At 43.4% G+C, this 22392-nt stretch overlaps 1 protein-coding gene across 1 annotated transcript in view; it reads left to right on the top strand.

Moving 5' to 3' along the window:
• The window catches only part of Ints9 (integrator complex subunit 9), a 92597-nt gene that overhangs the window by 48349 nt on the left and 21856 nt on the right, over nt 1–22392 (top strand). The window contains exons 7-9 of the mRNA XM_021181570.3: nt 11514–11634; nt 12262–12396; nt 20649–20760. Coding sequence (XP_021037229.1) covers nt 11514–11634; nt 12262–12396; nt 20649–20760 — 368 coding nt within the window. The remainder of the gene's footprint in view (nt 1–11513; nt 11635–12261; nt 12397–20648; nt 20761–22392) is intronic.

The raw sequence follows: 22392 nt of genomic DNA on the forward strand, positions 1-22392 counted from the left end.
GCACGTGACAGGCAGAAATGGGCTCCTTGGAGCTCTCTGGCTAGACTGGGAAGAACTGGTGGCTTCAGATTTGGGTCTCCACACAGGTGCACATTGTATGTCTCCACACATATAAACACATGCACGTGCACATACCACAACCACTCACATGCACGCACACACACACACAACAGTTGTGTTGAAGAGGTATCTGGTTTCATGTCATGGGATGGTGAGAAATTCAGTGTCGATAGGTGGGTAGGGAAGGAAAACAGGGAGGGGCAGGTTGGAATGAGGTTATACAGTCTCCTCAAGTTGAGGCTTGCACCATTGAGTGTGTGCAGGTCATTAGTAGGGAGGCCTGTAAGGAGAATGACATGACCACATTTGGTTTGGAAGAAAGGAACTCTGGAAGCAACATGAGAGTGGTGAGGCCTGCAGAGATGGAGACAAGGAGACCAGCAGGGGGCCATGTCAGACCCAGAAGACAAAGGTCTGAACTAAGGCAGAAGCAAGTGAGCTTGAAGAAGACTGCAGCTCCAGGGAGGTGCCTGAGTGGGGTTAAAGGGATCAGTAAGCATAAAGGGGGCTGCAAAGTAGTGACGAGGAAGACGAGTGAGAGCCAGGACATAGGAAGGTTCCAAAAGCACAGGCTTGTGGGTGGTGACATGTGCCTGTAATCCCAGCACTCTGGAATGGGAGGTAGAAAGACCAAAAGCTGTGTCAGCCTAGGCTGCATAAGCTAGTTCTAAGTCCATGTAAGAGCTGTGCGCTAGAAACCAGATGCAAACAAAAAGTAGCTAAAGAAACTAGCAAGTAAAATGGAGATGAGGCCCCTGGATGTGGAAATTGGGAGATCAGTGACCATCCCCAGAGTTTAGGTAGAGTGTCATGCAAGGACCAATAGACTGTGTTGTGGGAGGTAAGGTAAAGAATAAATACCATGGAAGGAGCATGTAGGTGGCTTGATCCCACACCCATGCACTCTTACCTGCCCTGCGATAGAGGACACCGGTCAGCTTGACCTGTCGTGTCTAACCCCAGCAATGGCTGCCTTCACCCCTGGTCCCATCTTCTGCTCTTAGCATGGAGAGCCTGGGTGTCAAACTGCATTAGACTTCCTGAGAATTTCTGATCCCACCCCTTTCTCCAGCTGTCCTGCCCATCACTTCCTTGTCCCCAGCTGATAATAATGATGATGATGATAATAGCAGTCAACCATGCCTCAGAATGTTAGTGTCTTAGATTTTATCAGTCTTCCTGTAAGTGTATGTGGGGTGTCATGTTTTGTGTTCCAGAGTTTAGGCACACATCACCTCTATGTGTTCCTTGTACACACTGCTTACTTAACCTATGGATGGCTTTTTCTGCCAGACATTGTTCTAAATGTGTTCCTACAGAAGGAACTGGCGCTTTGATGAGATGAGTAATGGCATTATTGAGTTTAGAGGAGAGAAGTGCCACAGAGAGGGTTGGTAACTTCCCCCCAGGGTCATCTGATGGTGAGTGACAGGTTCTGACTTTTTAGGTGATTTCAGGCTATAGAGTCCACACTTCCACCCTCTGCTCGGTCAGTAGTTTGAGGGCATATCCTGCAGCCCCCCTTATGTGGTGGGAATGGAAGTAGGTGTTCTGTGTCCTTTTTTCCTGTCTTGCAGGGATCTTCTGGACGTCTCCTTGGTTGGTAGGATGGTGTGCAGGTGTCTCCGAATCATCTAGGTGTGCCATATCCAAGGTGTCCTGTCTGTGTTTGAATGGCTTCCTTGAATCTGGCCACTCTCCAACAGTGGTACTGCCCTCTTTGTGTGACATTTACAGTCTCAGCTGCCTTTTTCTCAGCTCTTCTGTGCCACTCTCTGCCCGAGCACACTGGACCACATGGGACCCCAGGTCCTGACAACCTGCCTCCTTAAAAGAGTCTTGGGGCTGTATTTTCTTTCCCTGTAGTAGACCATGTATGCCTTGGTCTCCCTTACGTATTTCCTCTTGTTTATTTATGTTCTTATGTACTCAGCTGCAAATAGTTTTGGCACATCAGAAGCAGTATTCAAAGGTCAGTGTTCCTGATTTCCCAAGTCCTGGGCCAAGTCTTAGGAAGTTCTGAGTCTTAATTTGCCTCTTCTGTGACCTTGAGCACAAAAAGAGGCATTTTTCCCCTTGCTTACCCATTCTTTTTAAAATATAACAAAATAACTGGCTCCTAGAGTAATGTCACTGTGTATTAGGAAGAGTGTGAATGGAGCTTGAGAGAAGCGAGCATAATGTCAGGGGCCTGGCCATTAGTCAGGAGATGCTCAGCAAATCTCTCGAGTTAATGTGGCTCACCACTGGTGGGTAAAGGCTAGAAAGGAAAGGGTACCACGGAAGAGGAGCAGAGATACAGTATACTGCTGGAGACAAATGTGTGCCTTGTGGCCTTGACCAGGGCTTTCATTTTGGCTTTGAGACACAGGATCGACCTTAGTTATTGATGGCAAAGGGAATAGTCTACTTATGCAGAAGTGATAAAACAAAAACCCCAGCTTTGTTTTCTTTCTATCCTGAATAAACTCAGCACAAATATTAGGATTGGCATTAAGATGAAAGCACTCATTGAGGCTGGTGATGGTTCCTTAAGGATGGTTTCTCACCTCAGCACTCGGTAGCTATCTGTGTTCCGTTGCTGTGGGAGAGGAAGGCAGGGACAGGCAGATCCCAGGAGCTAGGGGCCTGCAAGTCCAGCCTACACAGCAAGCTCCAGGTTCAGTGAGATTTTTGTCCCCAAAACAAGGTAGAAAATAATAGAGGACCTATGGTATCAATCTGTGGTTCTACCCTCCCACACATGGTAAGCACATCTGTGTGAGCACACAGGAGGGCAGCATGCTGTTATACCCCGGGGGGGAAATATGTTTTAGAAAAAAGAACTAGACTTTTTTTCCCCAGAGTTCCCTATTTAACTGGCATCAGGCATCAGAGCTCTAGAGCTATACCTTGGTTAGGTTCTAGGAGTGCTTCATTCGGTCAGCTGAAGGAGCTGGTCCTGAAGGATGCCTGTTATTTTAGGTTCCTCTCATATACCATGTTTCCCCAGGTGATGCAATCCCTGACTTTCCTAGGACAGAGGCATGAGATGAGGCCAGGACTGGTTATCACACTCCTGTATTGGAGCAGCTGAAGCGCACTGCGTCTTGGCTGGTTAGGAATGTGAACTGTTGCCCTTTTTTCTTTCAGTTTTGGTTTGCTTTTTTTTTTTTAATAAGAAGCTCAAATCTGGCTGCTTATGAGTAGGTTTTTTAAATGTATTTTAAAGTACTGACTTACACGTTAAAGTAAAGTCCTGTGTGATTCAAGCAAATCACTGGGAGTCGGATTTGGAACTTGAAGATTTTACTTCCAACTACATAGAGATTCTCAAAATAGATCTTGGTCAAGTGCCTGAAATTAATGCACCTGAGTAGCTTGAGTTAGTAATAAAGCCATCAAGTAAAGAAAACAATAAATTAAACATCTTCAAGCTCATTGGTCAAAAAAAAATCTGACAAATTCTCTTAAATCATTTGGAGTTGGTTTGAATTGACATTTGATTTATTCTTAGGATGCATATTCAAGAATCCTATTACTCATGCTTTTGACAGTTGTGCGACTTCTTGCCTTAGTTGACATGTCCCTAAAATTTATGTAGAAGACATCAACCATCAGTCTTCATTTTGGCACTACAGTTTGCTATAGTGTAGAAGATGCAGTTGGGAGGGAAGGAAAACCCACACAATAGAATTTTCTCAGGTTCCCCTTAGATTTTTTAATGAGAATTTTTAAAGCAAAATGTCCCACAAAAGAAACTACTCCGATATCTGGTATTTTTAATATAAATGTTTATAAGATTAGAATCCTTAGTCATAATTAATAGTCATTATAAGGCATTTCAAGGTATGATGGTGCACACCTGTGTTTCTAACAGCTGAGAGATGGGGACCCGAGGCAGAAGAAAAGTTCAAGGACAAGCTGAGCTACTAGTGAGATTCTGCACTTAAAAAAAGATAAAAATAATAAGATATTGTCATAATCATCTCTTAAGCATTAAGGAATTAAGAACAGAAGAAGGTTCACCTTTCAGGAGACTTTAAAATGCATGTTAAAGCCGTTCTTCTTTTGCTCTGACATTCCTTGGCTATTTGCTGAGGAATTTATCAGGCCTAACTATATAATAGGAAGAATTTGAAAAGTATGGGCTTAGAGGTCACACAGACTAGAGTTTGAATTTCAGCTGTTTCTTGTAGCTGAATCAGTTCATCTCTTCTGGGCTTGCTTTTCTCATTTGTAAAATTGAAAAGATTGTAAAACCACCTTGCGTGGTGTTGCATGGACCAAGTGGGTACTATGGGTGGCGTTTGTAAATAGTCTTTGCCTGGTGTAGTTTGAATGAAAAATGTCCCTCACAGGCTCATGTATTTGAACATTTGGTCCGTGGTTGTTTGGGTAGCTGTAGAATCTTTAAGAAGTGCAGTCTCCATGGAGGAAGTACATCACCATGGGGCAGAATCTTTAGGGAATGCAATCTTGGGGCTCACCTATGGGAGCTGACTTTGAAGGGTTATGGCTTGTCCCTACTTCCTGCCTAGTCTCTCTGCTTCCTGTGTTTCGGCTTCCTGCTTCTGCTGCCATGCCTCTACAAACCCTGACCTCCAACCCTCTGAAACCAACCATAAGCCAAAATAAACTTTTTTTCTTCCTTAAGTTGCTTTTGGCCATGGTGTTTTGTCACAACAACTAAATTGTGACTAGTCCATTTATAGCAGCCAGACCACACCTGCCTTCCTTCCAGCCCTAATTCGTCTTAGATACCGCCTTTTTTATTGAGAGCAAGTGGACAAAGGAAACTGCTTCTAAACCCACACTTGCCTCTATTTAACTTTGTCAGGCATGCTTTTTGAGACATGATATACAATACATAAAAATTATCTCTAAGAATACACACATTACAGTTTTAGAAGTTAGCCATGGAAAGGGCTCTTTAAGGCAGATCCTCACAGAATGGCTGTACTTTGAGAGAGTCACAGGCTGTTGAGCCTTGTGATCCCAGACCCATTGTTTCCTTTTCAGTCAGTAAATTCGCCTTTGAGGGACCAATTCATGGTACCCAAACTCCAAGGGTATTGATAGAAAAAAATACCTCTTTATTACTTCCTACTGAGGCTCAGAGTTAGTGTGGTTCATCTGTCTGTGAGTCTGTTCTAGTGAGCAAGTTCACTTAAAAAGCCAAATTATAAAGATGAGTTGTGTGTTTTCAGGGACTGTAGAGTTGAAGCAGAGATCATCTGGACACTCTCTCGAGTGGTGCTTGCTTTGTCGTAGTAATCGCCTTTGTTCTTTCTAGAAATAATTTGGTCCAAAACAGAAATCAGGATTATAGTGGTTCCGGTTCATATTGAGAAATGTGTGGTTTTGAGGCTTTGTTTTTGATAAGCTCAGTATACAGCAGCAAGCCTCCCTGCAGTCCATCCCTGCAGTGCTGATGTCAAGTGGTCTTTACTGAGGGTAGACACAGTTCCTGCTTCTCCTGTTCTTTGTATTCTGCTCTTATATTCTGTCCATTTGTTCAGCAAACACTTAGAACCCAATCAATGTGTTCATCGTCTGCCTTTAAGTGATCCCTGGAGGCCTAAAGGTCTTAACTCTTTAACAAAAACCCATGGTCTTAGGTTGGTGCTTGTGCTTCTAAGATGCGGGAAGAGGCAGCAGGAACTTTGGCTCAATGTCAGTGGCCCAGGAAAGAAGTTTCTTAGGCACTCAAGTGCGATAAGAAAAGAATGAAATGATGAAATCTTTTAGAAGTACTTATGAAAAATTTAGACTATGAAATTTTGACTTTGATAAATTAGAAAGCCAAAAACAGAACCAGTTCCCTCCGGGTTTCCTTATCCTACTTATCCTAAATCACCTAATAATCTTAATGGCTTTGAGTGCGTCTGTAAGTGCCCCGCCGTAAGCGTGACCTCACATACACATAGGAGTTTTAGGGAAAGCTCGGTCCAAGGAGATGTTAGGAGATAGGTATATGACAGAGTGACCCAGCATCAAGGGACAGTAAAGTGCAAGCTAGAGTAGGTGTTGATAGGGGATCACACTTGACAAGTAACTACCAAGTACCCAGATCAGGCTATATCTGTGAAAAAGCTCCCCTCAAAGCTTAAGACGGGTTAAGACGCTGTAGACCATATTGGTTCAAATGAAGCAAGAAACCATCCTAGGGCAAGTGATGGGCTGAACAAAACTAACCAGCTTGGTAAAAGCCTGCCACTGTACATAAGAAAGAGACCAAAGAGCAGTACATTTGACTGACCCCTAATTTTAGACTTTTACCTAGCTAATAAAAAAAGTCCCTAGATTATTTGTGAGAATGTAGTTGTCAAACTTTTATGAAAAGAACTTCTAAACATTTCTAGATAGAGAATGACAGGTACTTTGAGATATACAAGACATAAACAGTACCTAGGGTTCTAGAATAAGCTATCCAAAAGAAATTAGGAACTAGTGTGTATCTGTGTTAGACATACACATATGCACATGTGATATATACTGTGTGTGTGGGTGTGTGCTTCATACAATTGGTCCTGTGTATCCGGGAGTTTGTACTCATGAATTCAACTGCTAATAGAAAGTATTCAGGAAAATATCACTTCTGTGCTGAGCATTATTCCCTGACAGGAAAGCTGTCTACAGTGCATTTACATTACACTGTTATTTGGCCAGTAAACCAGAGGTTACCTAAAGTGTAGTAGACCTGTCCATCATCATAGGAAGACAGGAAAATTGCTTTATTGAGCTCTGAAATTCAGGTCTACTGTCAGTTACATGACAAGACTTATCTCTAATTGTTTAAAGAATAATAAAGTATATTGGAGAATTTGCATATGACTGTACAAGAATTGTGCGGTTTTCTAGAAATGCATCCACAGATTTTGGTATGTACCAGGGGTCCCTGAGCTAGTCCCCTCTGGAGCCTGAGGAAAATTAATTTGGCTGAGTGGTCTTGGCACACACCTTTAATCCCAGCACTTGGGAAGCAGTAACAGGTGGGTCTCTGTGAGTTCAAGGCCAGTCTGATCTACAGATCTAGTTCCAGGACAGCCAGGCCTACACAGTGAAACCCTATCTTGAAAGGGAAGGGAGGGAGGCACAGAGGGAGGGAGGAGAAAGAGAAAGAAAAGAAAAAGAAATGTATATGTTTACTATATGTCATTTATTTGCTGTTGTTTATAAGGAAGAAATGTTTCCCTCACTTTAGAGATAAAGAGAAGCAATGTGGTTAAGTAAATGCTTAATATTTCAACTAAAGGAAGTGAAAGTCCATCTTAGATATAAAAAGCAATCTGTTCCAATTTAGTTCTGTACAATTGGGCTTTATTAAAATGACCTCGAGGATGCCTGAGAAAAGCCCTATGTAGTTGAGAATTATCATGCTGCCTCTATAGTAGAACACAAGCCTAGCTCTTTGTGTGTCGGGGAATGGATCTCATTGCATTTCTCAGTCCTGTCTCAAACTCAAGGACTCAAGTAGTTCTGCCTTAGTCTCCTGAACGGCAGGGACTTCAGATGTGTGATACCATCATGTATAGCTTTCCATTTCTGCATCTTTGCAGGCTTCAGGTTAACTCAGGTCCTGCTAGAAAGGCTCTCTCCCAGGCTCACCTCATGTTGAACTAAGGCCCCCCACAAGTCCCTCCCCTGTGTGCCCATCAGTTGAACTTTTTACAGCATGGCAGCTGGTTTCATCAGAGCATGCAAAACACAAAAAGAGAAAGGGAGCACTCTGCAGTGTGTCTCTCGGAATCCTCCCATCATTTGTTTCATATTCTGTTCATGAGAAGCAAGCACGTGGTCCATGCTCAGGGAGGCGCATATCCAGTGTGCTAAATACAGGCTAGTGGTGTCATGAGGAGCCCTGTCTAAAGTGACCTGGCACAAAACCCTAATCCAGGAAGTCAGACCTGAAGCCAGAGTTCACTGGACTACTCAGTTTCCGGGTGTGCTCATGTGACCTTTTGTCTGGTGTTCTCTGTGGTCCTCACTCTGTGTTAGAGTGACCTTTAACCTCTCATGCAGGTGGATTCAGAGAGGATGCATTTAGGATTGCTGGTTTTTTCCTTTCAGGGGATAGCCATGGTGTGTGCCTGTGTTTGTGTGCATGTGTCTGTGTTGTTTGTATTCAGTACTAGGTGCAGCATATACAACAGTGAGAAGGGAGTTAACTCCGTCTGTGATGTGACAGAATCAGGTAAAAGGTGCCTTGCTATTTCAGTATATATTAGTCAAACTAAAAGGAACGACATGCTGAACAAGCCTGCTTCCCTCACCGCAGTGCTCTGATGGATTGTTGTCAGAAACACAGAGAGGAGGTTTCTCTGTAGAGTGCTGTCTGCCATTTCTCTAGTTGCTGTTTGTAAGTTTATCTGAAAATATGTCTGGGTTTTCACAAGCCTTTTAAACAACTTTAATGCTTGCTTTCCTTCCTAAAAGACCCTAGTAGATTCCCTAAAATGAGACCCTGGGTTACCAAAGACAAAAATGGTAGATACTTCTCATCCTTATGCTTGAAATGTTCCCTTAAGATTCAGACCCTGCCTCCTACTGTGTACTGACATAAGACTGTTGAATCTCCAGCAGAGTGACCGTGTTCACAGAGCTGCTACAGACCTCAGTCCTAGCAGGAGAGAAAGCTCATGCTGTTTCAAGGTAGTAGAAGTGCCAGGTATCAGGGGGTAAGGAGACGCACACAGGGCGAGTAGTTGTGGGTGTTGCCTTCTGTGTGCCTTCTTACGTCTCCTAGAGAATGGAGCCAGTTGCAGGAGTGCACACTCACCTGGAAGAAGCGCTTTGGGCTGCACTCTGCTCCTCTAGCCACGCCCTCTATAACCTTCCAGCTCTGGCCTGCAGTCAAGGAGTCTGGCTCCCATGCAGCCCAAGGGAGAAGTCATTATTTTTCCTTGAAGGTGACCCTGGGAGGCACAAGCACTGGACCCTGGTGGTGGGAATTTCAAGGAGGAACTAAGGATGGGTAGTAGCTTGGCTTCTTTCTCAAGACCCTAGAGAGAGAGATCAGAGCCTCTTCCATTCCTCAGAGCCTCACTCTGGGTTGAGGGACAATGCATGTGCTACCTGGCCTTGGTACCTGTCATTTTGGCACATTTGAGTTGAAATCCAGGCATGACTGGATGTCACTCCCATCTTTCCATCATCTCGTAGTAATCTAGGTAGAATATGACTAAGAGCCTTGAGTTTTACCCTGAGTATAGGGGGAGCCATTAGAGTACAGAGGAGGGTGGGTGGGTGTGTTGCTGTGCGTGTTTGTGTGTGTGAGAGAGAAATGCTCTGCTGCTCAGTGTGTTTTGGAAGAAAATAGAGCCTAATGCACACATTCAATTCATCGGGAGCACATTAACTTAGATTTTACAGTCAGGCTCACACAAGTTAATCTTCCAGATAATTCCTTATGTATATTTTTAAACAATATAAAAATATTGTTTAAAACAATCAAGGAATGTTTTTGATGGTGGTGTTAAAGGGCACACAGGTCATATTTATTCCCCTTTATGTCAAGCCTCACCAGTGTTAAACTCACTCTTTTTCTCAGCCCCACTGGTGAAGTTTATTTTATTTACCTTTTGTTAACAGGAAAGAGAATGTGAGATCTTAGGTAGAAACACCTAGTCTGGGGTAGAGCTCAGAGGCAGAGCATGATACACAGTGTGTAAGGGCCTGAGACTCCCTAGCACTATGTGTGTGTGTGGGGGGTGGGGTAGATATAGTTCAAGTAGAAATGTTCTGTGTTAGGATGCATATGTCATTAAGGGCTGGAGAGATAGATCAATTGTTAAAAGAACCTGCTGCTGGAGAGGGCCTGGGTTTGGTTCCCAGCCTCCACATTGCCTGTAACTCCACTTTCAGGGATCTGGCTCCCTCTTCTGCTCTTCTGGGTATCACCCACTCACATGATGCACATACAATCAGTTATTCACACATACAGATGAAAAATAGAAATGAAATAAATCATTTTAAGTATATATTATTGAACTTGAAAATTTCGAAAAGAAAGATTGAATTTATGATTGTTCTATTGAGGCAAGCTTTATTTGGGCTACACCTGGGACTGCCCAGCCTTTCCCTAAGTCAGGATTTCTGAGAGCTGCCCCTGCCTTCCTCTTGAGTTCCCTTTTATCAGAGAGATAAGTGTTCACAGAGAGGGCTGGCTGTTTACATTGTTAGAAAGGTACAATGGAAGGGAAGGAACTGGGAAGGAACAGAGGGAAGGGAATCATGGGAATGGGGTCCCAAGGTTAGTGTGGGGTGAAAAACATGTTTTGTAGTTTACCTAGATCTAAGAAACAGAACTTACTCTTAATTACAGATAGAAACCTTAACTTGCAGGGACTTAACACAGGAATTTACTCTCTAACTACAAACAGAAATTTCAACCTGCATAAGACAAAGGGAACTTACTCTTAACTGTCTTAGCTGCAAACAGAAGCCTTAACCTGAAAGGTCTATTGTTCCTGTTTTGCTCTTGCAATATGGAAAACCTTGAAACACTATTAATAAAATAACTTTAAAAATGATGGAAAAGAAATTTAAAAGCTACATCAGAAATTAGCCCAGAAGAAAGCAGTAATGGAAAGATAAGGTAAGACAAACAGCAAAAATTAAATTGGAAGATACAGTTTATCAGTAATAAAAATAAATGTGAAGCCAGGCAGTGGTGGCCACACCTTTAATCCCACACGTGGGAGGTGGGGGGAAGTGGGTCTCTGAGTTCTTGGACAGCCAGGACTACACAGAAAACCCTGTCTTGAAAAGGCAAAAAAGTAAACAAACAAACCAAGGCGAATGACTGGACTGTGGGGATTATCAGTATAGATGTTAAAAATCATAACTACATGCTGGATAAATAAAATGGAAATAAAAACATAATAGGAAAAACAACAAAATCAAAAAGGTTTAAAGTGTGTGTGTGTGTATATTTTCATGTATACATCTGAAAGTGTGGGTGTGTGCATGGTATGGTGCCCAAGTGGTCCGAGGACAACTTTTAAAAGTCACGGGTCTCGTTTTTCTACCACTATGCTCCACACCCCAGGCTAGCTGGCTGGGAGCTTCCTGCCCATTCTCCTGTCTCCTTTCCCTTCTCACAGTAAGAGTCCTGGGATTATGCATGCCTACCACCCCCTCCAGCTTTTTACGTAGATTTCAGGATTGAACTCAGGTTATCAAGCTTGTTCAGCAAGTGCTATTACCCTCTGAGCCACTCACTACACATTTTTTTTTTATTAATAAAATTGACAATCTTGGATTGACAAAAAAAAAAAGCAAGAACTCAAATTATTAGAATCAGAAAGAGACAACAATACTGGCCTTATATAAATAATGATTATTAAAGGACCCCTGAATAGTCCTATGGCAATAAATTGCCCAACTTAAGTAAAGTGGTCATATTGCTCGCAATGTCTATTAAGTGGTGGCATGCTCACCTAGTGATTGGCATTGTGCTGTGTTTGCAGGCTGCTGCCTTCTCCCCTCAAGGATGCAGTGGAAGTGTCAACCTGGAGAAGATGCTACACGATGCAGGAGGTGAACTCGGCCCTCAGTAAAATCCAGCTGGTGGGATATTCCCAGAAAATCGTGAGTGTTCTCATGAGTGCTGTCCGTTTGTGTTGAGTCCCTGGAGGATTCTCATAGCTCTCTTTCCAAGCCACCTTGTCTCCTTTGTGTGAGCGCCAGGGAAAGAATGCAGGCAGATTCTCCACTCTCCAGACTTTTCAGGGGTACTCATTCATCGCCCCCATTCCCTGGACCCCCTAGAACTCAGTTGGTTAGCTGGTGAGTCTGGAGAAAGGCAGCTGCTCCACCCTGTCTCCTGAGAAACCAGACATAAGTTTTCCCATCTGAGGCAGTGGCAATCGGAAACAGAGAAGTGGTTTACCGAGGGGGACTTGAGAGCTGATCTGATGATAAGAATTCCTGCTGCTGTTAACCTGCAGCTGAGGCCACTCCGAACTGGAACCTAACCTAAGGTGGAAAGGGAAAACTGGTCTTTGAGTCTTGACTGTTTCCTAACTTGTCTTTTAATGCCTGGGCCCCCGTGCCTGGTGACAGAGGTGGCAGACCGCAGACTGCTTCTGTTACAGCACAGCCACCATCATTTCTGTCTGTTTCCAGTTTGCTTTAAATAAGGACAGTTGTGTTGCTTTCCCCTTTAAACCCATTTAGCTTGCCGACAGCTGCATGTTCTCTGTGTGGTTCTTTTAGGAGCTATTTGGTGCTGTCCAAGTGACCCCTCTGAGCTCTGGCTATGCCCTTGGAAGCTCCAACTGGATTATCCAGTCACATTATGAGAAAGTATCTTACGTCTCTGGATCCTCCTTGCTTACCACACACCCTCAGGTAAGTTATCTTTTAACCACCAGCAACCCATAGATATTTAATGCAAATTCAGCAGGTCTCTAGTGCTGTACTGGGAACAGTTTTCAAGCCGTCCTCATCTCCTATGACACTCTAGATCTTAGATAGTCTAGGATAGTGCGTTGAACCGTTTAGGTCCCCGTGTTTAGGGTCTTCTTTCTTCAGAAGGAGCTCTGTGGCCCTCAAGGTTACCTCTAGGGTGATGATTCCCGGTCCTTCCAAGACTCTGGCCTGATGCACATACTAACTGCTGAATACATACTGAGTGCAGGTATCAGGCCCTGATCTCAGCATCAGGATTGAGTGAGCACTAGGCAAGGTCTCAGCTGGTAAGCCTTGTCTTCAGTTGAGCGGGACCGGGACAAAGATGAGTAGATAAATGAGTGCTGTGGCTTAGACTGAGGTAGACATCCCGAGGACGGCACAGTGGCTTTAGTTGTAGGGGAGTAGAGATAGTTTGGATTGGACAGTCCACTTGAAGCCCAGATTAAAGAGCCAAGTTAAAATGTGAGGCAAAGCCTAGAGAGATGGCTCATGGAGTCCCTGGAGCTGGACAGGCAGGGCTTTGTTGAAGAGCAGAGAAAGCCCTTGTGGCTGCAAGGTACTGCACAGCCAGGGAAGGGGCAGGGGCAGGTCACACATGCCTTAGTAGATCAGAATGAGTTCTGATTGGATCTTTTATTCATTCTTTGTGTGTGTGTGTGTGTGTGTGTGTGTGTACACTTAGCATGGGCATATGTGTACATATGTATAAAGAAAAGGGTCAAGGCCAGGTGTCTTTGTGTGATCCATCTGTACCCTGATTCCTTGAGATGTGGTCTCTTGTGAACTTGAAGGACACCAGTTTTGCTTGACTGACTAGCCAGTGAGATTCAAGGATCCACCTGTCTCCACCCCAGCTCAGATAGGTCACAGGCATGTGTCGTCGGACTCAGCTTTTTAAATGGGTCCTAGGGATCTGAACTCAGACCTTCATGCTTATGCTATAGGAGCCACTTCCCAGGCCCTGCCTACTGTATGTTTTGTTTTCTTTTATTCAAATGGGGTCTTACCCTGTAGATCTGCCTGGCTGGCCTGGAACCCACTGTCTAGACTAGACTGGCTTCCAGCTGAGGAATTGACCCACCTCTGCCTCCCAAGTGCTCGGCTTAAAGGCATACAATAACTTACAACCACTTCCCATTGTATTTTGATGTGCAAGGGTTGCTATTAGGAGGTTTAAGTTAATCATGCATTACAGTTATATTTGACAATAATATATATATATATATATATATATATTGTTAGGAATATAATATTTAATCCTTGGGTATTTGTAGAGAACTCACTCCTTATTTTATAAACCCTGGCCCTTTTGAACTTGTAAAGGAAGAGTGGTTGAGATTAGGTAGCCAGTGGCTGAACATATAGATAACTTGTGGACGTCCTTGTAGTATTTTATCTTTGAAATGTGTTACTTTATGACCATAACCTTAAGATGTTGCTGTCTTCATAATAAAACAGAAGGTGAAACTTAGACATGGATCACAGACCCTTCTGCCTTAGACCTGGAACCTGGACCCTCTGCTTCCTTCATAATTCTGCCCCTTCCCTGACGGTTGCTTTGGTCCATACCACAGCCTCCTCATTCTGTCACAAAATTGCTTTCCTTGGGTACATAGGAATCCTTATCCTCGTGGGATTAATGCTTGCCATACTTCATGCAGAAAGTTCCCATGTCACAGAAGTATTTGCTGTATTTGTGACAGATAAATGTATAATTTAAACATATTTGTTTATATGTGTACACATACATAGAACACACATCTTACAGGATGGCTAACTCAAGCTGGCTAGCATACTCTATTTTCAAATAGGTAAAAGAACTCTGTGTTCTGTTTGAAACACCAGGTGCTACTGCCAATCTGCCGTTTTTATTCATATTTTCTGTGGGGGCAGGACATGTATCCCAGGTTGGCTCTAAGCTTGGATAATTAAGGATAGCCTTGAAAACTGTAATACTGTCATTACAAATGTACCACTACCCTGGCTCATACATTCTTTTACAACCAAGCTTTATCTCAGGGTCTGGAAAAGACAAGTCCCCGTGTTTTCCTGTAGCTAGCAGAACTCTGGGCCCTTCCCGCTTATTGAGATCAAAATCCCATCAGTGTCATCACAGTCTGCCTCATTGAATCAAAATTTTTTATTGGCAGCTGCTTTCATTCTTGATGTATTCTGCCCTAAAAGACAGAAGGGTAACTTGGCTGCCAGCCGCTCTGATTTGTCCTGCTTAGATCAAAACCTTTACAGTACTGTTGACGTAATTTCCAGTAAATTGTCCTTCCAAGGGCCATAAATTTAAAGGGAAAATAAGGTCTTGAGAATAATGAGCAACACACCTAAATAGCTGGTTTTAATCTCTAGTTGGTATCCTGTGCTATATGTAACAAAGGGGGAAAATAGATTTTGTTTCCTTTACCAGTGTTGTTGGGTTTGTATTGAATAAGTGGGGATAAAGAAGTTCTAGTTTGAACAAAGCATGATGTTCTACAGTAGAAGCCAATTATCTGTGGCTCTGGGGCTGTATCTGGCCCAGTACTTATTCTGAAAAGGTTTTATTGGGTTACAGACACACCTTTTTGTCTGTGAATCACTTATAGATAAGTATATGCTATAATGGCAGGCTTAAAGGTAAACTTCAGAGAAAGTCTGCTGTCCTCTAGTCTGCTGGGTTGGAGCCCCTGTGACCAAAGGAACACCACACAAGTTGGTGCAGTGATCTGTAAACACAGGGAAAGAGGCCTTTCCCTGAGCCAGAGGCGGCAGGAGAGGAGAGGTGGCTTTAAGAGAACATTGGCAACGCTTTAGTTTAAGAAGCCTTTATGCTGGGCCAGCAAGATGGCTCAGTGGGTAATGGTGCCTGTTTGCCAACCCTGATGCCCTGAGGTCAGTCCCTAGGACCCACAGGTTGTCCTCTCACCAGGCCACAAGTGCACACATGTGCTCATAAATAAATACAGACTTCAGTATGATTTTTTTTAAATGTAGAGCATTTATTGATGGTCACTGTCTTCAGAGAAGGAAAAATGAAGTCAAATATTCTGTGTGTGGACAGCATTGAGGATAGGGGTAATAGGATAATGCATTTGACAAAGAGTTGGCAAGGTGAAAGAAAGTAAGTTGTTGATAAAGATGGATTATCATTATCATATATCATAGTAGCTAGAAATACAGCCAGAACCTGGGTTGACAGCAAGTCTAGAAACAAACTGGAGAATCATCATACTTTCTTTAATTATATAAATAAAAGTCCAGAGTCCAGAGACCAATCTGCAGGAAAATATTTACCAGTAGACTGTGAAAGGAAGAAAAACAATCTCGTGTAAATATGGCTGGAAAGAGAGAAGAAAATTGGGACCCCAGCAGATAGTGTCCTGAACAAGAAGGAAGGGCACGTGTTCTCAATGCTCGCTCTTCTAGCACTGCCACTCGGGCACCATGCCTAGCAAGGCAACTTCCATGGTGGGATGTTAACCAAGTGATGGTAGCTGCAGTCCTTGTCATGTGCCGGATTTTAAAGGGAGTGTTTTTGCAGTCCCTTAGACGATGCTTTTGCTGTCAGTCTCTTAGATGCTATCCATTATGATTTATACCTATTTATCAAACACTTTCTCCTCTAGTCTTCATTTTTGATGCTTTCTCCCAGTCTGAGATAATCATGTGACCTGTAGACTATTAATGAATTTTTGTTCTTTATTCTGCCATTTATCTCCTTCCTTATATCTTATAGTTAATTCAGTTGCTTTACCCATTTTGTCTTTGTAAATCTGAAAAACTCTCATTTATTGTTTAACTGTTAAATTTTGGTGTGTGGTGCTTGGTGGTTCGTCTGAAATAGGTCAAACGTGCTCCACACTGTTCGTTCCTTAAACAACCCAATGATACGTTACTACAGTTTTTTTAGTCCACTCTGTCTGGATAGACTTGGGTTAGGCAGGACTTTTTTTTTTTTTTTTAATTCTTGTTTTTGTTGCTGTTAGCACAATTAATTGTACATACTAATGTATTTCCCTATGCTGTTTCCACACATGTGTGAGGTGCATACTGATCCTAGCCAGCCATTGTTCCTTCGTTCTCAACACCTCCTCTTCCCAGTGCCTTATAATCACTGTCCTCTTTGATTTGTGTGTGAGGGGCGGGTATGGATCATTTATTTATCTATCTTGTTTTCTCTTTCGGCACATGAAAGAGAACATGCAGTACTTTGCCGTCTGCATTTCTGTAGCTGGTAATTTCCTAATGTACTCTTCCCAGTTTGTTCCCAGTCACATCCATCTTGCTGCACCTGACAAGGCTGTGGTTGTTTAACTGAATGGGTTACATGATGTGGGTATCTGCTGTGTTCCCTTCATCAGTTCCTGGCTTGCGAGCACCTAGACAGGGTTTATATCTTTGTCTCATTCATGCTCTTATAAATGTGTATTCCTCCCATAAATCTAAAGAAAAATATTATACATGTAAAGCCCTGAAAACTGTTGTTCAGATCTGAGGTGGCCACTTGGTTGGTTGGTTTGATTTTAGATTGTTGACAATTTTCTTCTGAATTTTCCCAAAAGTCTTGTTGCTGTTTGTTGGTACTTTGATGTAGATGTTCCACAGTGAATGCTAAACATCATATAATTGGAACAAGGGCCACAAGAAAGCTAAGGTACAAAGTCCCTGAATCTTTGGTGCCTCTGGCTCAGTTACCAGGGTCCCACCCCCAACCCCCGGAAGTCTGACGAGGATCACAGCTGGCTGGCCTCTGTGTCTTTCTCCATTGTTTGTCTCATTTGTGTGGACACCTTCTCTCCTCAGAGTATTTCCTTCTCTCAAAAATAATGTGTGCTGCCTAAGTGCATTCCTGTGTGTGTTTATATATTAATTTCCTCCTTGAGTCAAAGCTGTTCCCTAAGCCCCACCCCTTAGCAGTTGAGTGTCTAAAGAGGCAAGGGAAGAAAAGATGCTGGGTGTGCCCTTTACAGGAGTTCTGATAGGGGAAGAGCTTTCCTCCACAGTGCAGCAGGACAATATTACTATAAGACCAGCAGTCCACTGAGAGTCCAGGGCTAGGGAATGGGGGAGCGCACCAAAGTGTGGGGTTTGAATTGGTTTTGGAGGGCAGAGTTGTAGTTTATGGTTGGGGAAGTATTTCTTCCTTTTTTAGGCAATAAATCTTTAACAATTTCATTTGTAGGGCTTTTAACCTTTGTAAAGGACCTTGAGATTTCCCAGTATTGTTGCTGACTACTGTTTTCACTTTCTCTCAACCAGGCTGCCATTTCTCCTGTGTATGTCAATCTGTAGTCTTCTGCACACTGGCTTGCTTCTGGCTGGATCCTGTTTTACATCTAAGAGTGGATCACCTTAGGGGCCTTGTTCTGCATTCTCCCCGCCCTCTTGGCCTTCATTGTCTTCTATAAGGACTGTTATGACCAAAAGCAAATCCCTGTTTCAGGCTGATGACTTCTTATTGCCCACCCTGTTCATAGACATCATTCTGTCCTCGTCAGCCCTTTCCCAGTTATGCTTTTCTCTTTGTACTACTGGATTCTGCACATGGGCACACAGGCATGCACACCTTCATGTGCCCATGTGTGTACATACATACCACTGCACTTGTACTCACAAAAACATAGAAGTCAAATGGAAAGACAAAGAGACTGTTTGGACAGAAGAGGGAAGGCGTGGAGGGCAGAGGAGAAGTGAATCTGATCAACATGGATTCTACATGTGAAGGGAAATGTCACAGTCAAACCTGTTATTTTATAAGTGAGTGTGTGCTTATAAAATTAAAGTTAGCCAGGTGGCAGTAGTGTATGCCTTTGATCCCTGCATTGGGGAGGCAGAGTCAGGCAGATCTCCATGAGTTCAAGGCCAGCCTGGACTACAGAGAGAGTTCTAGGACCAGCAAGACTACACAGAGAAACTCTGTCACAAACAAAAAAATTTAATTATTAGAGAACAAATTAGGTAAAGACAGTTCTCACTAGCCTTAGATATTTGTTTTTGTTTTTATTTTATGCATTTATATGCATAAAAGGCGATACTACATGCAGGCCTGGTAACCGGAAGAGGTCAGAAGAGGGTATCAGATCCCCTAGAACTAGAGTTGTGGAGGATTTTGAGTCATTGTGTAGGTTGTGGTATCTGAACTGCAGTCCTCTGGGAGAGCAGCTGGTGCTCCTAACCCTGAATCTTCTTTGCAGCCCGCTTAGTGTAGAGTTTTTACTAGTTTACTCCATCTGTGTATAGCCATCAGTGAGGTGCTTTTAATTTTTGAGCTGAGCAAGATAAGTTTTTTGTTTGTGTTTTTATCACTCCTCAAATGTTGCTGACACCAGCAATGCCTGCATTGCCTTGGAGAAGGACAGACATTTGAAGTGTCACCTGGCATTGGAAGGTGTCACTAAAGTCTTTACAGCCTGTATCTGTCCTGGAGCTCTGGGAGTCAATGAGGCTAACTCTGCTCAGGGCTGAAATTACAAACATCTGTAAACCGGGACACCAAGAATCTTGTAGTGGTTCCAGCTCAGTGGTCCTCACACCAGGGCACTGCCTGCCATTTGTGGGTGTTCATTTTCAAAAGATGGTGTTGATGGGTGAGGCTCAGAGGTTTGTCCCCACTGTGTTTTCTTCTGGATCAGTCGTTCTTACACTTTTAGGGGTCATGGCCCTTTCTGACCACCAGTTAAATCTGCAAAGGCACGCAGAATCATATACACCTTTTCAGGAAATTTTGGGGTCCTGTGAAGTCTACCTCATCTCAGAGAAGTCTAATGTATATATAAAAACGGTTGCTGTCTTAAGCCAAATATGCCACTTACTGCACTGGTGGGTCCCCTTTGTCACCAGTTCAGTTTCCTTCTGTATATACAGGAAACAGTCCAAGGCTTATTGCATAGCTACCGTAAAAACCGTTGTGCCCCAACCAGCACACACTTCCTTCCTTTTGTGGAAACAGTGTGGAAACATAAGTATGGACCAGAGACATTCTGCCCAGGAAGGGAAAGGGCTGCTAGACACATTACTGAGTATCTGAGGAGAGGAAAGAAGCCAGTCGCACACTGCCTGTAACACACTGAGCCCTCTGTGCCCCGTTAAAGAAGTTTATAACAGGACCACACCTTGTTACTTAACAAAATAGTGAAGCCAGTGCCTGCATATTCCCATACTCAGTGTTAAAGCAGAATCTTTTAAGAGTTACGGATACTCAAAGGTGGCAGTCTAGATTTGAAGCTTTGCTAGGCTGCTCTGTTTGGGTGTTCGTTCTTTGCTGGGGAGTAGACTGTGGCATGGAAAGGTAGAATGAGACCTTTTCATGAAGCATGTGGCCCAGGGCTTTCCGGGACAAGATGAAAACATTTGTGGACTCTCCGGCCTCTCAGTTCTTGCAACTTTGCTTCCAACCAAATCCTAGTTTATGCAGAATGTTTTTAAGTGCTCTGGAAATAATCACAGTTCAAATCCAACATCTTAAAGAACTAACTCATTGTCGTGTGCCAGTGGGGTTCACAGTTTACAAGCAGAGAGAGCGTGTGAGCCCCCAAGACTCACAAAACTTAACTAAAGGAGGTAGGTCAGGACTGTCCCATGTCATAGGGAACTTGCTCAAATTATGAGGCTAGTTGTGGAATTGGGAAGAGGACTAAGTTTCTAACCCAGTGTTCCTTCTGGTTCTTCTACCCTTGATACAGGCAACCCACCCTGCCTCTGTCTTCCCATCGCATGTGCTTGCCTCCTGTGCTTCACAGTTATTCTGAGAACGCAGCTACTCAGTTCACATGTGATTCCCAGGCAAGCAGCAGGAGCATTCCCTGGGAACTTGCTGGAAATGCATATTCTCAGGCTCTACCTTGAAACAAACCAGAAACTGTGGAAGTGAGCTCAGCAGCTTTGTCCTGCACACTCTCGAGGTTGCTCCATATTGAAGTTTAAAACCATGTAGAATGCATGTGCGTGGCATTCTGAAGAGGGCAGCACTGTAGACATAGGAAGCCTTAGTTGTGATTGAAAAACACGTATAGATAGGGAAAGAGTGATCTTAAATGTCCAGTTCTGTGCAGCCAGATATGGTGTGGCCAGCCAATCATAGCAGGACTGTTACTCCCTGTGGGAGAGCTTGCTGCTGGACTAGACACAGCAAGAGCAGCATTTGCCCTGGTCCCTGCACAGTTCATAAGTTCTAATTAGAGCTTTCTTTTGTCTTTTAGCCCATGGACCAAGCTTCTCTCAAAAACAGTGACGTTCTGATTCTCACAGGGCTGACACAGATCCCTACTGCCAACCCGGACGGCATGGTGGGCGAGTTCTGCAGCAACCTCGGTAAGGGGCCACTCAGTGTTGGACTTGGGTACATTTCTTGTTTGAGTCCTGCCTTCTGGTGTCTCTTTGAAGCCTCCCTGCTCCCATTTATTTCCACCCCTTAGTTTCTTCTCAGAATGAATCGTTGCCCACAGGAGCCGTTCTCAGGGAATGTAAATCTAAAGGTATCTAGGAGCTGCCCAGACACACGGCGGACTTGTTAGCAGCTCCTAGAAGAGATACTCAGCATTCTCTCACAGACCGTGCTGGTTGACCCTCACTGTGGTGGGCTTGGCCGATGTGTGCTCACAGGGAACAGCACAAGAGTCACACCCCCTCACTCTGCTTTGCAAATACTAGCTCAGAAATGACCCACACTTGAAACTCATAGCAGTGAAAAGATGGAAACACAGAATTGTTCCTACTAACATTTGGTTGCTTTTATTTTTCTTCTTTTGGGAAAATTTCAATTGAGAGCCCTCTAGGATGTTTTCTGCCTGGAAGACATTTATTGTCTTATAGACTAGATGGGCAGTGAAATCTCACAATCCTGTCCTTATTTTAAGAAAGTAGGATGGGGGCTGGAGAGATGGCTCAGAGGTTAAGAGCACTGACTGCTCTTCCAAAGGTCCTGCGTTCAATTCCCAGCAACCACATGGTGGCTCACAACCATCTGTAATGAGATCTGATGCCCTCTTCTGGAGTGTCTGAAGACAGCTACAGTGTACTTACATATAATAAATAAATAAATCTTCAAAAAAAAAAAAAAGAAAGAAAGGATGGCTGCTGTCTTTGTATGTGCAGGCTGCTATTTGATAACAAAATATTATCATTGGTGTATAAACTAATCACATTACTGCCCCATGGTTTGTTAAGGGAAATTTTTATTGTAGATATGAGAGAAAATAGCAGGAGATAGAATAGAGAAAATATAGTAAGAGAATCAGGAGCAGAACAGAACAGAGCCCAAGAGTGTATTGGGGGTGGGAGGAGAGAGAGGGAGGGAGGGAGGGAGGGAGAGAGAGAAAGAGAGAGAGAGAGAGAGAGAGAGAGAGAGAGAGAGAGAGAGAGAGAGAGAATGAGAATATGAATATATATATGTATATATATACATATATATATGTGTGGGTGTGTGTGTATGTGTATGTGTGTGAATAGCAGGGTTATAAGAAGAATGTGTATCTGGGCAGAATTTAAGAAGGGCTAGGAGCTAGGGCGGACTCTGAAATGTCTAACAGGTACTTGTGATACTGAGGGAATGTGTAGGCCTGCATGAGCTTTGACATGCTAATAGGCGCCTTGGGTAGTCATATGTCCCTTCTGTAAAAGTAAAAGAAATGACTCTGAGGTAGATGGGAACCTGCTTCACAAGTTTCTGAGGAATGCTGGCTTTTATCTAACCACCAGAAATCTTGCTATAGTCCAAGCTGAGCTCATTTCTGGGTATATGCGTTTTGGGGGAAATTGGAGTTTTCTTTGGACTAACAGTGGCTTAGGCAGTGAGCATTTGTCTCACAGTCCTGAGACTGGGAACTCTGAGACCCAGGTGGCCACTCTTTTCCTGCATCTTCGAGTGGAGCAAAGGACATATGTCTCCATTCCTCTTCTTTTTTTTTTTTTTTTTTTTTTTTTATCTTTCAGCTATTGAGCTGC

The sequence above is a fragment of the Mus caroli genome, unplaced genomic scaffold (assembly GCF_978045245.1).
Source record: "Mus caroli unplaced genomic scaffold, Mus_caroli_1 scaffold_12, whole genome shotgun sequence".
Classification (NCBI taxonomy): domain Eukaryota; kingdom Metazoa; phylum Chordata; class Mammalia; order Rodentia; family Muridae; genus Mus; species Mus caroli.